Below are 15226 nucleotides of genomic sequence, written 5' to 3'. Positions count from 1 at the left end.
GATACAGGGGGAGGGGACAACACTCCCCAGGGACAACAGAAGGCTCAGACAAAAGTGCACGCTGGGAAATAGAACCTAGAAGCTAACAGTTCCTTCTCCAAGGGTGGGGGCCAAGGTATGGAGATACATGGGGGAGGGGCCAACACTCCCCAGGGACAACAAAGGAAAGGGTATCCTACCGAAACACAGGGATGAGCCGGGGTGGAGGGAGGAGGGGCAGGATACGTCATGGATCGGGACAGGGTGTGTGTGGGATCACAGGAAAGAACCACAGCAACGCGTGGCCGGGTCAGCTAGTAAGACATGTTTGTTTGTTTTTTAATTGCCTCTCAATATATTGTTTTTCCTTGTCCTCTTCATGATCAATTACCCTCTAAGGCTCATGTCAGGCATCAATATTTTGTGGTACTCATGATAGCTTCTTAGTATTCCAAATGAATATTAGGGTGAAAAGAGATTAGAGACACTTGTTGCAAAGATACCAATAGTGGATATTTAAAAGAATTGCACATAACAATGGTAAGAGATAGAACACAGTATGATGTAAATAAAGAGAGATTATGTTTGCTATTTCCTCTTTATTAACTGCTCCTTGCTGTTCAGCTCAGGCCTCAATAAAATGATGTAGCATTTGGGGAAAAAGATGGAACCCAGTAAACCAGCACTGGAGGCCAAGATGGAGAAGATCTCCACAGCCACCATGTATTTCCCCTTGGTGCTCAGGTAGACCGGAACAAAGGAGATCCAAACACTACAAAACAAGAACATGCTGAAGGTGATGAATTTGGCCTCATTGAAGCTCTCAGGCAGTTTCCTGGCAAAAAAGGCCACTACAAAGCTGACAATGGCCAGGAAGCCCATGTAGCCCAGGACACAGTAAAACAGGGCAACTGACCCTTCGTTACAGCCTAAAATGATTTCTCTCATCACAGAGTGCATGTTAGAATCAGGGAATGGGGGAGAGGTTCCTAACCACACAGTGCAAATGCCAGCTTGAATAAAAGAACAAGAAATCACAATGGAGTTTGCCAGTCTTTTCCCTACCCACTTCCTAATCCTGGATCCTGGTTTGGTGGCCACAAAGGCCAGAACCACCGTGATAGTTTTGGCCAGAATACAAGAAACAGTTACTGTGAAAACAAGGCCAAAAGCCATTTGTCGGAGCAGGCAGCTCACTCTTTCTGGAGGGCTAAGGAAGATCAATGGGCAGAGAAAGCAGAGCAGGAGGAAAGTGAGGAGAGTGTAGGTGAGGTCCCGATTGTTTGCTCTGACAATAGGTGTGTCCTGATGTTTAATGAAGATGGCTAGGACCACCACTGTGAGGAGAGAGAGAGAAAGAGCAAACAATGCTAAGCTCATCCCCAGAGGCTCTTTAAAAGTCAGGAAGCTGATGGTCTTTGGAATGCATTGCGATTGGTCCCTGTTTGGATAGTGATCTTCAGGGCATGCAACACAGTCAACCATGTCTGGAAAGAAAATAATACATTCAGATTTTGGATGTGTTGGAGAGCAACTACTAATGCAGCAAGTATGGAACTCATAATGTTAAAGTATCACAGATATTTCCAGATAAACCAGATTCAAAGTGATGGCTAAGAACCCCACCTCACCACTTTGTGTTAGGCTATTTGGGGTGCAGTTTAGATGGACAAGAGTGGCAACTACAGATAAAAATCATCCTTATAATTGTTTAGAATAAGAATTAAGGAAGGCATAGAATAAGAATTAAGGAAGGCATATTATACTCAGTCAGATCAATAGTCCATTTATTTCATGGGTGACAAACCTTGTCTTTTTAGGACAATGTCCATATTCCTTTATGGGGGCTGTCTGCCAATAGGGATGAAAGAGATATTTAGTTTTGTTGACATTTGAATGGGAAAGTTATCCAAATTGCACTCCTTGAACCAACACATGAACCAAAATACAGTTGCCCCCCCCCCCAAAAAATGTGTACTGTTCTAAAAAATTGTAGTGCAGTTCTCCAGACAAAAAAATATGTTACCAAGTATTTACTTATCCTTTCCCACAACTTCTAAAATGACTTATGTTTGAAAAGTACGGTATATCTCAGGGGTAAGCAACCTTTTTTAGCCGCGGGCTGGTCCACCATCGCTCAGTATGTATACCAGGGGTCAGCAAACTTTTTCAGCAGGGGGCCGGTCGACTGTCCCTCAGACCTTGTGGGGGGCTGGACTATATTTTGGAAAAAAATATGAACGAATTCCTATGCCCCACAAATAACCCAGAGATGCATTTTAAATAAAAGGGCACATTCTACTCATGTAAAAACACCAGGCAGGCCCCACAAATAACCCAGAGATGCATTTCAAATAAAAGGGCACATTCTACTCAAGTAAAAACATGCTGATTCCCGGACCGTCCACGGGCCGGATTGAGAAGGTGATTGGGCCGCATCTGGCCCCCGGGCCTTAGTTTGGGGACCCCTGATGTATACAGTCGCCGGACTGTATTTTGGGGGGGGGGGGAATGAACGAATTCCTATGCCTCACAAATAACCTAGAGATGCATTTTAAATAAAAGCACACATTCTACTCATGTAAAAACATGCTGATTCCTGGACCGACCATGGGGCGGATTTAGAAGGTGATTGGGCCGCATCTGGCCCACGGGCCTTAGGTTGCCTACCCCTGGTATATATCTTGTGTCACCTACCTTTCTGGGATGAAATCTTGCCTTGAGGACATGGAGCACAATCATAGCAGCAGAATGGCTCCCCCTCCTTCTTCTCCTTGCTGGAACCAGGAGGGCAATTTGGGTTACACACAGAAAGGGGTGGAAACTGCCCATTTAAATGAACACACAAACAGTTTAACTCACAGAAATTAGTAGCACTTTTGACTTCCTTTCCCCGCTCAGTAGGAAAATACTAAACTACTTATTCCAAACTCAAAGATAAACTACCTACCTAATTTTTAAGTGTATAAGACTAGATTTTTCCCTTAGCAATTAATGTCCAGAATTTGGGGGCGTCTTATACATGGAGGTGTCTTATAGACGGAAAAATATGGTTTGCTATTCATGGTTTTTGAAAACAGTGCAGAAACTCACCATCTTTGATCCCGCTTCAGGCATTCAGAAAAATTGCATGAGGGTTCAAATTAGGAAGGGGATGGGGGTAGTCTTCACTAGCCCTGCCCCCGTTTTTTCCATTCATAAGGGAATACCTGTTCCATCCTCCATTTTCCTATCATAGCACTTGTAAAAAATAATGCTTGCATGCTCCAATGACACAGGACATCGGTATTGGGATGAAATAGGCCACAACTTTATTGTTTTAGTGAAGGAATTGTGTTTGCCTCCTAAATCAAGCAACTCATCCACTGGTTAATACTGGTTGGGTTGACTGTGGAAAAAGAGGTCACCCCCACCCACCCACCTGCAACATAAATTGAGTGTGACACTTCCTCCGGGGCTGCCCCCTGAAGGGGTGCATAGCTGCCAAGTTTTCCCTTTTCTCGCAGGAAGCCTATTCAGCATAAGGGAAAATCCCTTTAAAAAAGGGATAACTTGGCAGCTATGAAGGGGTGTTGTTGCCCATCAGCCCCCATATGGGCTCCCAGAGAGCAATAGCCCTTCCCCAACCCCTTTAGCGAGGTTGTTGTTGTTGTTTAGTCGTTTAGTCGTGTTCGACTCTTGGACATGGACCATAGCACGCCAGGCACTCCTGTCTTCCACTGCCTCCCGCAGTTTGGTCAAACTCATGTTCGTAGCTTCGAGAACACTGTCCAACCATCTCGTCCTCTGTCGTCCCCTTCTCCTGGTGCCCTCCATCTTTCCCAACATCAGGGTCTTTTCCAAGGATTCTTCTCTTCTCATGAGGTGGCCAAAGTATTGGAGCCTCAGCTTCACAATCTGTCCTTCCAGGGAGCACTCAGGGCTGATTTCCTTCAGAATTGATAGGTTTGATCTTCTTGCAGTCCATTGGACTCTCAAGAGTCTCCTCCAGCACCATAATTCAAAAGCATCAATTCTTCGGCGATCAGCCTTCTTTATGGTCCAGCTCTCACTTCCATACATCACTACTGGGAAAACCATAGCTTTAACTATACGGACCTTTGTCGGCAAGGTGATGTCTCTGCTTTTTAAGATGCTGTCTAGGTTTGTCATTGCTTTTCTCCCAAGAAGCAGGCGGCTTTTAATTTCGTGACTGCTGTCACCATCTGCAGTGATCAAGGAACCCAAGAAAGTAAAATCTCTCACTGCCTCCATTTCTTCCCCTTCTATTTGCCAGGAGGTGATGGGACCAGTGGCCATGATCTTGGCTTTTTTGATGTTGAGCTTCAGACCATATTTTGCGCTCTCCTCTTTCACCCTCATTAAAAGGTTCTTTAATTCCTCCTCACTTTCTGCCATCAAGGTTGTGTCATCTGCATATCTGAGGTTGTTGATATTTCTTCCGGCAATCTTAATTCCGGCTTGGGATTCATCTAGTCCAGCCTTTCGCATGATGAATTCTGCATATAAGTTAAATAAGCAGGGAGACAATATACAACCTTAGTTCTGGTTACAGGTAGGTAGCCGTGTTGGTCTGGATCGAAGTAAAATAAAAAAATTCCTTCAGTAGCACCTTAAAGACCAACTAAGTTTTTATTTTGGTATGAGCTTTCGTGTGCATGCACACTTCTTCAGATACAGTGAAATGGAAGTTTCCAGGCACTTATGTAGAGAAGGGGTGGGGAGGGGTGGGGATGGGGATGGGGAGGGGGGATCACTCAGAAGGGTGGTGGAAATGGGTGATTGACTGACTGATAGCTGTTGATGACCGCAAACGACTGCAAATGGTTTTGCATGAAAAAGCAAGGGTTGAGATGGCTGAAGATCGCTTATCATGTATAATGTGATAAGAACCCGATATCTCTGTTCAAACCAGGTCCCTCCATGGTTTTGAGCTTGGTGATAAGTTGCAATTCAGCAACTTCTCTTTCCAGTCTATTTCTGAAATTCTTTTGTAGTAAGACAGCTACTTTGAGATCTTGTATAGAATGTCCTGGGAGATTGAAGTGTTCTCCTACTGGTTTTTCTGTCTTCTGGTTCCTGATGTCAGATTTATGTCCATTTATCCTTTGGCGTAGGGTTTGGCCTGTTTGTCCAATATAGAGAGCTGAAGGGCACTGTTGGCATTTGATGGCATACACAATGTTAGAGGATGAGCAATTAAATAGTCCTGAGATGGTATGTTGGATGTTGTTGGGGCCAGTAATGGTGTTGTCTGGGTGTATGTGGCAGCAAAGTTGGCATCTGGGTTTATTGCAGGCTCTGGTACCAGTGTCCATGTTAAGTCTGGTGGTTGTATTAATGTGGGTGAGGAGTTGTTTAAGATTGGGTGGCTGTCTGTAGGCAATGAAAGGTCTTCCTCCCAGAGCTTGAGAAAGGGAGCGGTCATTGTCCAGGAGAGGCTGTAGATCTCTGATGATGCGTTGTACTGTTTTAGCTTGGGAGCTGTATGTGATGACTAGTGGTGTTCTGTTATTTTCTTTTTTGGGTCTGTCTTGCAGCAGGTTCTCTCTAGGTATCTGTCTGGCTCTGTTGATCTGTTGTTTAACTTCATCAGGTGGATATTTTAGTTCTAAAAAGGTTTGCTGTAGATCTCTTAGGTGAGATTCTCTGTCTGTAGAGTTGGAACAGATGCGGTTGTAACGTAAGGCCTGGCTGTATACGATGGATTGTTTGGTATGTTTGGGATGGTAGCTAGAAGCATGTAGATATGTTTGTCGGTCAGTTGGTTTTCTGTATAAGGTGGTGTCTATACGTCCATCCTGTATTTTTATAGTAGTGTCCAAAAAATGTATTTCTTGCATAGATTGGTTCATTGTTAGGTTGATGGTGGGGTGAAAGTCATTGAATGTCTGGTGGAAGGTTTCCAGGGTCTGTTGTCCATGTGTCCAGATAATAAAAATATCGTCAATGTATCGCAGGTACAGGAGAGGTTTGAGTGGGTAGGAGTTAAGGAAACGTTGTTCTAAATCTGCCATGAAGATGTTGGCATACTGTGGGGCCATGCGGGTGCCCATGGCTGTGCCGCTGATCTGGAGGAACAGGTCATCACCAAATTTGAAGTGGTTGTGGGTAAGGACAAAGTGGCAGAGTTTGGTAGCAAAGTCCGCTGTAGTTTTATCTGAAATGGTGTTCCTTATGGCTTGTAAACCATCATTGTGTGGGATGTTGGTATATAGAGATTCCACATCCATAGTGGCTAGTATAGTATTGTTAGGAAGATTGTTCAAATATTGTATTTTCCTCAGAAAATCTGTGGTGTCACGTACGTAGCTGGGAGCACTGATAGCATATGGTTTCAGAACAGAGTCCATATAGCCGGAAACACCCACTGTAATGGTGCCAATACCTGAGATGATGGGGCGTCCTGGCCTCTCCTGGACAATGACCGCTCCCTTTCTCAAGCTCTGGGAGGAAGACCTTTCATTGCCTACAGACAGCCACCCAATCTTAAACAACTCCTCACCCACATTAATACAACCACCAGACTTAACATGGACACTGGTACCAGAGCCTGCAATAAACCCAGATGCCAACTTTGCTGCCACATACACCCAGACAACACCATTACTGGCCCCAACAACATCCAACATACCATCTCAGGACTATTTAATTGCTCATCCTCTAACATTGTGTATGCCATCAAATGCCAACAGTGCCCTTCAGCTCTCTATATTGGACAAACAGGCCAAACCCTACGCCAAAGGATAAATGGACATAAATCTGACATCAGGAACCAGAAGACAGAAAAACCAGTAGGAGAACACTTCAATCTCCCAGGACATTCTATACAAGATCTCAAAGTAGCTGTCTTACTACAAAAGAATTTCAGAAATAGACTGGAAAGAGAAGTTGCTGAATTGCAACTTATCACCAAGCTCAAAACCATGGAGGGACCTGGTTTGAACAGAGATATCGGGTTCTTATCACATTATACATGATAAGCGATCTTCAGCCATCTCAACCCTTGCTTTTTCATGCAAAACCATTTGCAGTCGTTTGCGGTCATCAACAGCTATCAGTCAGTCAATCACCCATTTCCACCACCCTTCTGAGTGATCCCCCCTCCCCATCCCCATCCCCACCCCTCCCCACCCCTTCTCTACATAAGTGCCTGGAAACTTCCATTTCACTGTATCTGAAGAAGTGTGCATGCACACGAAAGCTCATACCAAAATAAAAACTTAGTTGGTCTTTAAGGTGCTACTGAAGGAATTTTTTTAATATACAACCTTGTCGTACTCCTTTCCCAATTTTGAACCAATCAGTTGTTCCATATCCAGTTCTAACTGTAGCTTCTTGTCCCACATAGAGATTTCTCAGGAGACAGATGAGGTGATCAGGCACTCCCATTTCTTTAAGAACCTGCCATAGTTTGCTGTGGTCGACACAGTCAAAGGCTTTTGCATAGTCAATGAAGCAGAAGTAGACGTTTTTCTGGAACTCTCTAGCTTTCTCCATAATCCAGCGCATGTTTGCTATTTGGTCTCTTGTTCCTCTGCCCCTTCGAAATTCAGCTTGCACTTCTGGGAGTTCTCGGTCCACATACTGCCTAAGCCTGCCTTGTAGAATTTTAAGCATAACCTTGCTAGCGTGTGAAATGAGCGCAATTGTGCGGTAGTTGGAGTATTCTTTGGCACTGCCCTTCTTTGGAATTGGGATGTAGACTGATCTTCTCCAATCCTCTGGCCATTGCTGAGTTTTCCAAACTTGCTGGCATATTGGGTGTAGCACCTTAACAGCATCATCTTTTAAAATTTTAAATAGTTCAGCTGGAATATCATCACTTCCACTGGCCTTGTTATTAGCAATGCTTTCTAAGGCCCATTTGACTTCACTCTCCAAGATGTCTGGCTCAAGGTCAGCAACCACACTACCTGAGGTGTACGAGACCTCCATATCTTTCTGGTATGATTCCTCTGTGTATTCTTGCCACCTCTTCTTGATGTCTTCTGCTTCTGTTAGGTCCTTACCACTTTTGTCCTTTATTATGGTAATCTTTGTACGAAATGTTCCTTTCATATCTCCAATTTTCTTGAACAGATCTCTGGTTTTCCCCATTCTATTGTTTTCCTCTATTTCTTTGCATTGCTCATTTAAGAAGACCCTCTTGTCTCTCCTTGCTATTTTTTGGAAATCTGCATTCAGTTTCCTGTATCTTTCCCTATCTCCCTTGCATTTTGCTTGCCTCCTCTCCTCCGCTATTTGTAAGGCCTCGTTGGACAGCCATTTTGCTTTCTTGCATTTCCTTTTCCTTGGGATGGTTTTCGTTGCTGCCTCCTGTATAATGTTACGAGCCTCCATCCATAGTTCTTCAGGCATTCTGTCCACCAAATCTAAATCCTTAAACCTGTTCCTCACTTCCACTGTGTATTCATAAGGGATTTGATTTAGATTGTATCTTACTGGCCCAGTGGTTTTTCCTACTTTCTTCAGTTTAAGCTGGAATTTTGCTATAAGAAGCTGATGATCTGAGTTACAGTCAGCTCCAGGTCTTGTTTTTGCTGACTGTATAGAGCTTCTCCATCTTTGGCTGCAGAGAATATAATCAATCTGATTTCGATGCTGCCCATTTGGTGATATCCATGTGTAGAGTCGTCTCTTGTGTTGTTGGAAAAGAGTGTTTGTGATGACCAGCTTGTTCTCTTGACAGAACTCTATTAGCCTTTGCCCTGCTTCATTTTGAACTCCAAGGCCAAATTTGCCAGTTGTTCCTTTTATCTCTTGATTCCCTACTTTAGCATTCCAATCCCCTGTAATGAGAAGAACATCCTTCTTTGGTGTCATTTCTAGAAGGTGTTGTAAGTCTTCATAGAACTGGTCAATTTCACTTTCTTCAGCACCGGTAGTTGGTGCATAAACTTGGATTACTGTGATGTTAAAAGGTCTGCCTTGGATTCGTATCAAGATCATTCTGTCATTTTTGAGATTGCATCCCATTATAGCTTTTGCCACTCTTTTGTTGACTATGAGGGCCACTCCATTTCTTCTACGGGATTCTTGCCCACAGTAGTAGATATGATAGTCACCCGAACTGAATTCACCCATTCCCTTCCATTTTAGTTCACTGATGCCCAGGATGTCAATATTTATTCTTGCCACCTCATTTTTCACCACATCCAGCTTACCAGGGTTCATGGTTCTTACATTCCAGGTTCCTATGCAATATTTTTCTTTACAGCATCAGACTTTCCTTTCGCTTCCAGGCATATCCGCAACTGAGCGACCTTTTGGCTTTGGCCCAACCGCTTCATCAGCTCTGAATCTACTTGTACTTGTCCTCCGCTCTTCCTCAGTAGCATGTTGGACGCCTTCCGACCTGAGGGGCTCATCTTCCAGCGTCATAACTTTTATATGCCTGTTGTCTTTGTCCATAGAGTTTTCTTGGCAGGGATACTGGAGTGGCTTGCCAATTCCTTCTCCAGGTGGATCACGTTTGGTCAAAACATAACTTCTCTAAGTTATTTAAGCCCCTTCGGCACGGCAAGGCAGTGATCCATGAAGGGGTACACAGATCTTAAAGATACGCACCCAGTGCCTTAACAGTCAAGTTCTGACAATATGAGGCAGGTGAAAACCCACAAACGGGGCAGTAAGTCTGCGGGGGAAATTCCTCCCGGCCCCCAAATACAGTTACAGAGTATTCCCAAGTGAGGTCTTATCACATTCTAGCCTGCTCAACTTCCAGTCGGACGACTACACAGTAAGGTGGTAGGGCGGATAATTCCAGACTCAATGCCTCCTGCCCTCCTCTAATTGGCCCATGTTTGTTTGTTTGTATCCCACCCATCTGACTGGGTCACCCCAGCAACTCTGGGCAACTTCAAACGTAGCACAGCAAAACATCAAACCTTTAAAACCTCCCATTACAAGGCTGCCTTCATTACAAGGCTGCATTCTATTTTCTAATATCTCATGGATGTAGGAATTATGCCTCACCTGGTGAAAGCTTCTGTGCCACACCATTCTGTTGTCCTCAAGGGTGAAATGCTGGCCTGTGGCAGCCTCCCCACCTACCCTTCCAACCTTGACTCTCATGAAGGAGTTATTTGGAAAAGTGACCACGTTGGTAATATCAAAGCCAGCATCTACTTCTCCATTCTCACTAAAAGATACAGTTTCTCCAGCAGAGTTGTTAAAGGAGACAGTCCTAAGAAAGGGATGGAGCTGCATTGAAAGAAAAATGGTCACTATGAAGTAATGAAAATCTCTCTCCTTACTAGCTCTCAGGATCAGTGGCAGGGAGCAGAGGGGCTGCGGCCCCGGGTGCAGAATCTTGGTGTGTGGGTGTGTGTGAACCAGGCCCCCAGGCCCCCAGAAAGATTCCTGCACCCTGCCTGGCTCTGGTGGGAGGGGGGCCTTGGTGAGAGTGCAAGGTGAAAAGCACCCTCAATGCCCTGCCCCTGCCCAGCGTGTGGACGCCCACCCAGGGGGGGGGGTAGGCAAGCACACTCCACCCACAATTGGCATCCATGCACCTGCCCTGGGCACCAACAAGCAACACTGCGCCCCTGTTCAGGATGCCTCCAGGCTGTCAATACATGCTACGCGAACATAATCCGTTCCTGAGAAATGGTTCAGAAGGGATTTGCCTAGTGAGCCGGTGACTTCCATTATTTCCCATGGGGGAAATCCCAATGAATTCCTGATCAAGAAGAAATGGGGGGGGGGGAGACAACCCATGGCTTTCAAATCCAACTGTTTGCATCTTAACTCAACAAGAGAATTGTAGGGTAACCAGCCTCATGTAACCAGCATGCTTACCCGAAGGGTTCCTAAAGAACCATCCCTTCAGGGAACTGACAGGGCGAAACAGAATATATAAGTGCACATGATCACAGTGTGACCTTATGACCTTCGACAACTTCACACTTGTCCTTTTCATTATCCCAGAGATTTTAAATGTTCTATACTGTGATGCCAATAAAGCTATTTGTTATTTGATTTTATGTTTAACCAACATGCTTGAGTCTAATTAATGCATTAAGCCTGTCCGGACAGGCTTGGCGGATGTCACTTCTGCTCACCTAGTGAGGAAAGCGGCACCAGAGTCTTTGGTTCTGCTCAGAATTCACTGTGTGTGGAGCTCTGAGCTGCTCCCTTCAGCCACAAAGATTTATCCAGTTTAGGAACTTTTGCCATGTGGTAACCAAACTATGTCATACCGCCTGTTCAACTTTTTTCTGACTGTACAGAAAATACACAAATCTAACCTTACAAGAAGATTGCAAGTAAACCAATTGATAACTTACTGAACCTGTGTATTAGGAAAGTGGGATATCTTGGGGTTCACTGGAAAGGGAAGGTTGGGAGCTGGGGGCACTGTCATACAGTGGCTCCGCTCCAGGGCCATCTCAAGCAGGTCGGGCGCCCTGGCGCTGAGGCGCGGAGATCGCTCCGGTGCCCCTGCCCTCGCAGCATGGCTTTCGCGCAGCTTTGCCGTGCAGCGCCCCCCCTGCCAGCCCCGCGCCACCGGGACTACACCTAGAGCCAGGCCTGCTCCGCTCCTTCCTCCTGGGCCATGTTCAGAAAGTGGTGGTGGGGGGGTGAGTGTTCAGACCCCTGGGCTCTCACTTGTGGGGTGCCTCAGGGTTCTGTCCTCTCCCCCATGCTTTATAACATCTACATGCAGCCGCTGGGAGAGATCATCAGGGGGTTTGGGCTGGGTGTTCATCAGTATGCGGATGACACCCAGCTCTACCTCTCTTTCAAATCAGAACCAGTGAAGGCGGTGAAGGTCCTGTGAGTGCCTGGAGACGGTTGGAGGATGGATGGTGGCTAACAGATTGAGGTTGAATCCTGACAAGACAGAAGTACTGCTTGTGGGGGACAGGAGACGGGCAGGTGTGGAGGACTCCCTGGTCCTGAATGGGGCAACTGTGCCCCTGAAGGACCAGTTGCGCAGCCTGGGAGTCATTTTGGACTCACAGCTGTCCATGGAGGCGCAGGTTAATTCTGTGTCCAGGGCAGCTGTCTATCAGCTCCATCTGGTACGCAGGCTGAGACCCTACCTGCCCGCCTATATACAGCCTATATTAAATAATACAGCCTATATTTAAATGCTTTTATTTGCTGCATGTTTTGCCACTGTTAAATGCCTGCTAGGGTAATTTGCCCAAATGCCTTGCAACAAGAAGAGAGAGAGAGAGAGAGAGAGAGAGAGAGAGAGAGAGAGAGAGAGAGAGAGCTAAAGTCCTCTTGTTTGTTGTTTACTGGTCAGGGACAACCATTGTGAGTGCTGCACTTGCTGTTCCCCAACTCCCCCTTTCTCCTCTTTGCAGACCTGTGCAAAACTTCTCTGGGGCCCAGGGCAGTTGGGAGGCACAGGGCATTCTTGGCATGATAGCTTGAGTCCAGCAGGTCCCTGATGGGGCCACACAACCACCTTGGATGTCTTATTCCAAGGGCAAGTTGCCCTCTTTCAGTGGATGATCATATCATCCTCTTGTGTGCAGAGAAGCTGCTTGTGAAGGAACATCACCATGCAGGATCAAATCCTGCTTCATGAGCACCTTCTCTGCACACAAGGGGAGAATCTGATCCTATACTGAGTGCTCAGAAATTTTCCGGGTACTATTCTACATATCACTGCCCAGGTCAAATAAAACGTATCTCATGAAAGGAATTACCTGCCAAGACTGCAGCTTCTGAAGCTCCTGCATCCCTCCTTCCATCCCTCCCCTATATTTGGTCCTGGACAAAAACATGGCATGTAGAGCATGGGCTATGGCATAGGCAGCATTATAGAGACTGTAGCTGTGGCCACCTATGCTCATCTCAAAACCAGAAGAAGGGAGATCTTCCAGCTTTTCATCTCCGGTGCAGGTTCCACTGGCCTGCTCCTCTGTACTGGACTTTGGAAATAAACAGAGAAATACTTGTGCCCATAACTCCTTGAGAAAGCCATTTCCATTTGCCTCAAAAGGATTTTGGACCTGAAGAAAGGCTTTGAATCCTTGTACCACATTTGAGTGAACCGCAAAGGAGAGAGAACCCTGGAAGACTTGCATATCCCAGCTCATTTGATAGGTTAATGCTGTGAAATCCAGCTGTGCTGTCAGAATCCACACCTTGCCCTCATGTGTCATGGTCACATTTTCCAATTCACCAAGTGCTACTATTTCTCTCAAGTCAATCATAGACTTAGTTTCCCCATAGAAAACAACAACCTTTGCTTTACTTTTCATAATAACTTGATAGATTTGGATGAAGTCAGACTGCACATCATAAAACTCTGCCAAATATGTGGTTTTCGGGGTTTTCTCAGAGAAGGCCAAACAAATGCCTTTTTGGGAGAGCAGAGGTTTCAGGTCCTGGATAAATCTCTCTCCACTCTCATTATCTCCAGCAAGCAACCCAACCCATGTCCAACCAAAGTGAAGAAGCAACTCAACAATCCCAGTGTGCTGATGGGCTTCATTGGGCACCATCCGGTAGAAGGAAGTGGATTGGCTCTGACCAACATCCTCTGGGGCAAAGGAGCCATAAGTGAGCTAGAAGGAAATAACGGGGCAGAATTCATAAATGTGTATTCATTGCCTGCTCATCCAGAAGGCAACATCAGACAGTTTCCTCAGAGAGGCAGGCTCCAGAAAACTGGGAGAAGTGGCACATTTAGCCTCTGTGGATAATGAATACAAGCTGGCATCATGATTTTCTTGTGAGGTGCTTAGACAATGTTGCATCAAGCAAATGTTATCCCATATTTCCTGTTCATTTTCCCATCATTTGGGGTGGGGTGGGGAGTAGTTTTGCTCACAAATTCTGAATCACATTTAATTGCAGAACCTGAATTTGCTGATATGCAATTGAAACAGTGACAGTCTGGAAAGCATCCCGAGATCTACAAAAATCTTGCTTGTAGCTCAGGCTCTCAGTGCATGGTGCTTTGCTCTCCCCGCGTACTATGGCTGCTGCCTCCTCCTCCTGCTGCTGCTGCTGCTGGGAATGAAAGCATCTCACAGCTAAATACCTCAGATGGAAGCAGGACAATCTCCCCTGTTTCAGGAAATTGACTGCCAGCTGGTTCATTCTCCAGCCAGAAAAGTGGAGGAAAATACAGAACACAGCATGGTATCTACAACTGCGTCAGAACATTGATCGATCTACCTCAGCATTGTTAAAACTGAGTGGAAAGACACATTCAATGACCTACCTAGAGATGTCAGGGCGTGAGCCCAGGATCTTCTCCATTCATTGCAGGTGCTCTATAGTCCTTTCAGTGGTGTGATGATTTGCCATTGAGTAAGAATGAATAGGAGAATGCTATTTTCTGGCACTTGACAGCCACCCATTCATTCAAAAGAAATTCACCACAAGATTATTGGTGGTTCCCTTTAAATATTTTCTGTATATGCACCCCAATTCACAGTGGGTTGCAGAGAGGACCCACAAGTCTATACAGTACCCCCTGCAGGTGAATTAAATGTTTTAAGCCTGTATTGGGAGGAGCAGCAGAAAGCTTCAGCTGGTACAGAAGACAGCTGCCAGGATTTTGTCAGATTGCTTCCAATCTCAATTCAAAGTCCTAGTATTGGCCTCTAAAAGCCCTGAATTTTCAAGAACTTGTTTATATAAAGGGCCACCTTCTCCCTGAGTGAGGCCAAGCCCAGTCAAAGACGTTCTGCTGCCTGAGATAGAAACCGACTCAAGTACATAATCCACTGCTCTTGAGACATCAGACGAGTTAGAGGGGTTAGGGGAGGCATAGAACATACAGGAATACTCATTCCTGCAGCAGAGGAAAATTGCCAGTGTGCTCAATAAGGGGGGAGAGGAAAGCCCACCTAGAGCAGAGATATTTAAATGTTGCTGATGGCTCATTATTACCTGACAATTTTATGCTACACATTTTAATAAATTGTGAAAAGCATACCAGACACTTTTTGTGAAAGGCAGGGCCACCCGCCTTTGTCAGTCACAACTATTTTTCTACAGTACAAAACCTTTCTGCATAGAAAAGATCATGTTGAATAAGTATGAAGTCTCCGGCAGTACCTTACCTGAGGGATCTTGTAGATGCCCAAGATGTTTGCCATTTGGAGGGAGGTATCAAAGTCCAGTCCCCCAATAACTGCCATCAGGTGTTTCTGGATGTTGCACTTGTAGTTGGGCATAAGTGTGGAGGGAAGGTTCAGAGCAGCCCGGTAGGTCATCCTTTCATTGAAGTAATTATCATAGATGTGGAATCCCAATGTGATATTAGGCA

The 15226-nt window shown here is 45.4% G+C and overlaps 1 protein-coding gene across 1 annotated transcript; it reads right to left on the bottom strand.

The window, feature by feature from the left end:
• Positions 1 to 567: 567 nt before the first annotated feature.
• LOC118094590 (vomeronasal type-2 receptor 26-like) lies at positions 568 to 13448 on the bottom strand. Its single transcript, XM_088655020.1, has 4 exons — positions 12648 to 13448; positions 9958 to 10185; positions 2677 to 2803; positions 568 to 1466 (listed from the first exon to the last, which is right to left on the bottom strand). Exons 1-4 carry the CDS (start codon positions 13446 to 13448, stop codon positions 568 to 570), a joined length of 2055 nt encoding a protein of 684 aa, XP_088511146.1.
• Between the last annotated feature and the right edge of the window lie 1778 nt (positions 13449 to 15226).

Source organism: Zootoca vivipara, chromosome 12 (genome assembly GCF_965207765.1).
Source record: "Zootoca vivipara chromosome 12, rZooViv2.hap1.1, whole genome shotgun sequence".
Lineage (NCBI taxonomy): Eukaryota > Metazoa > Chordata > Lepidosauria > Squamata > Lacertidae > Zootoca > Zootoca vivipara.
The sequence above is the reverse complement of the archived record's forward strand: the minus strand, read 5'-3'. Positions and strand labels throughout refer to the sequence as shown.

Coding starts and splice junctions, on each gene's coding strand:
- LOC118094590 (XM_088655020.1), bottom strand. CDS start 13,448: ATGGTGCCCAATGAAGCCCATCAGCACACTGGGATTGTTGAGTTGCTT. Junction 10,186..12,647: donor AGAAGCTGCAGTCTTGGCAG/GTAATTCCTTTC, acceptor CTTTCAATGCAG/CTCCATCCCTTTCTTAGGAC. Junction 1,467..2,676: donor CAAGATTTCATCCCAGAAAG/GTAGGTGACACA, acceptor TTTTCTTTCCAG/ACATGGTTGACTGTGTTGCA.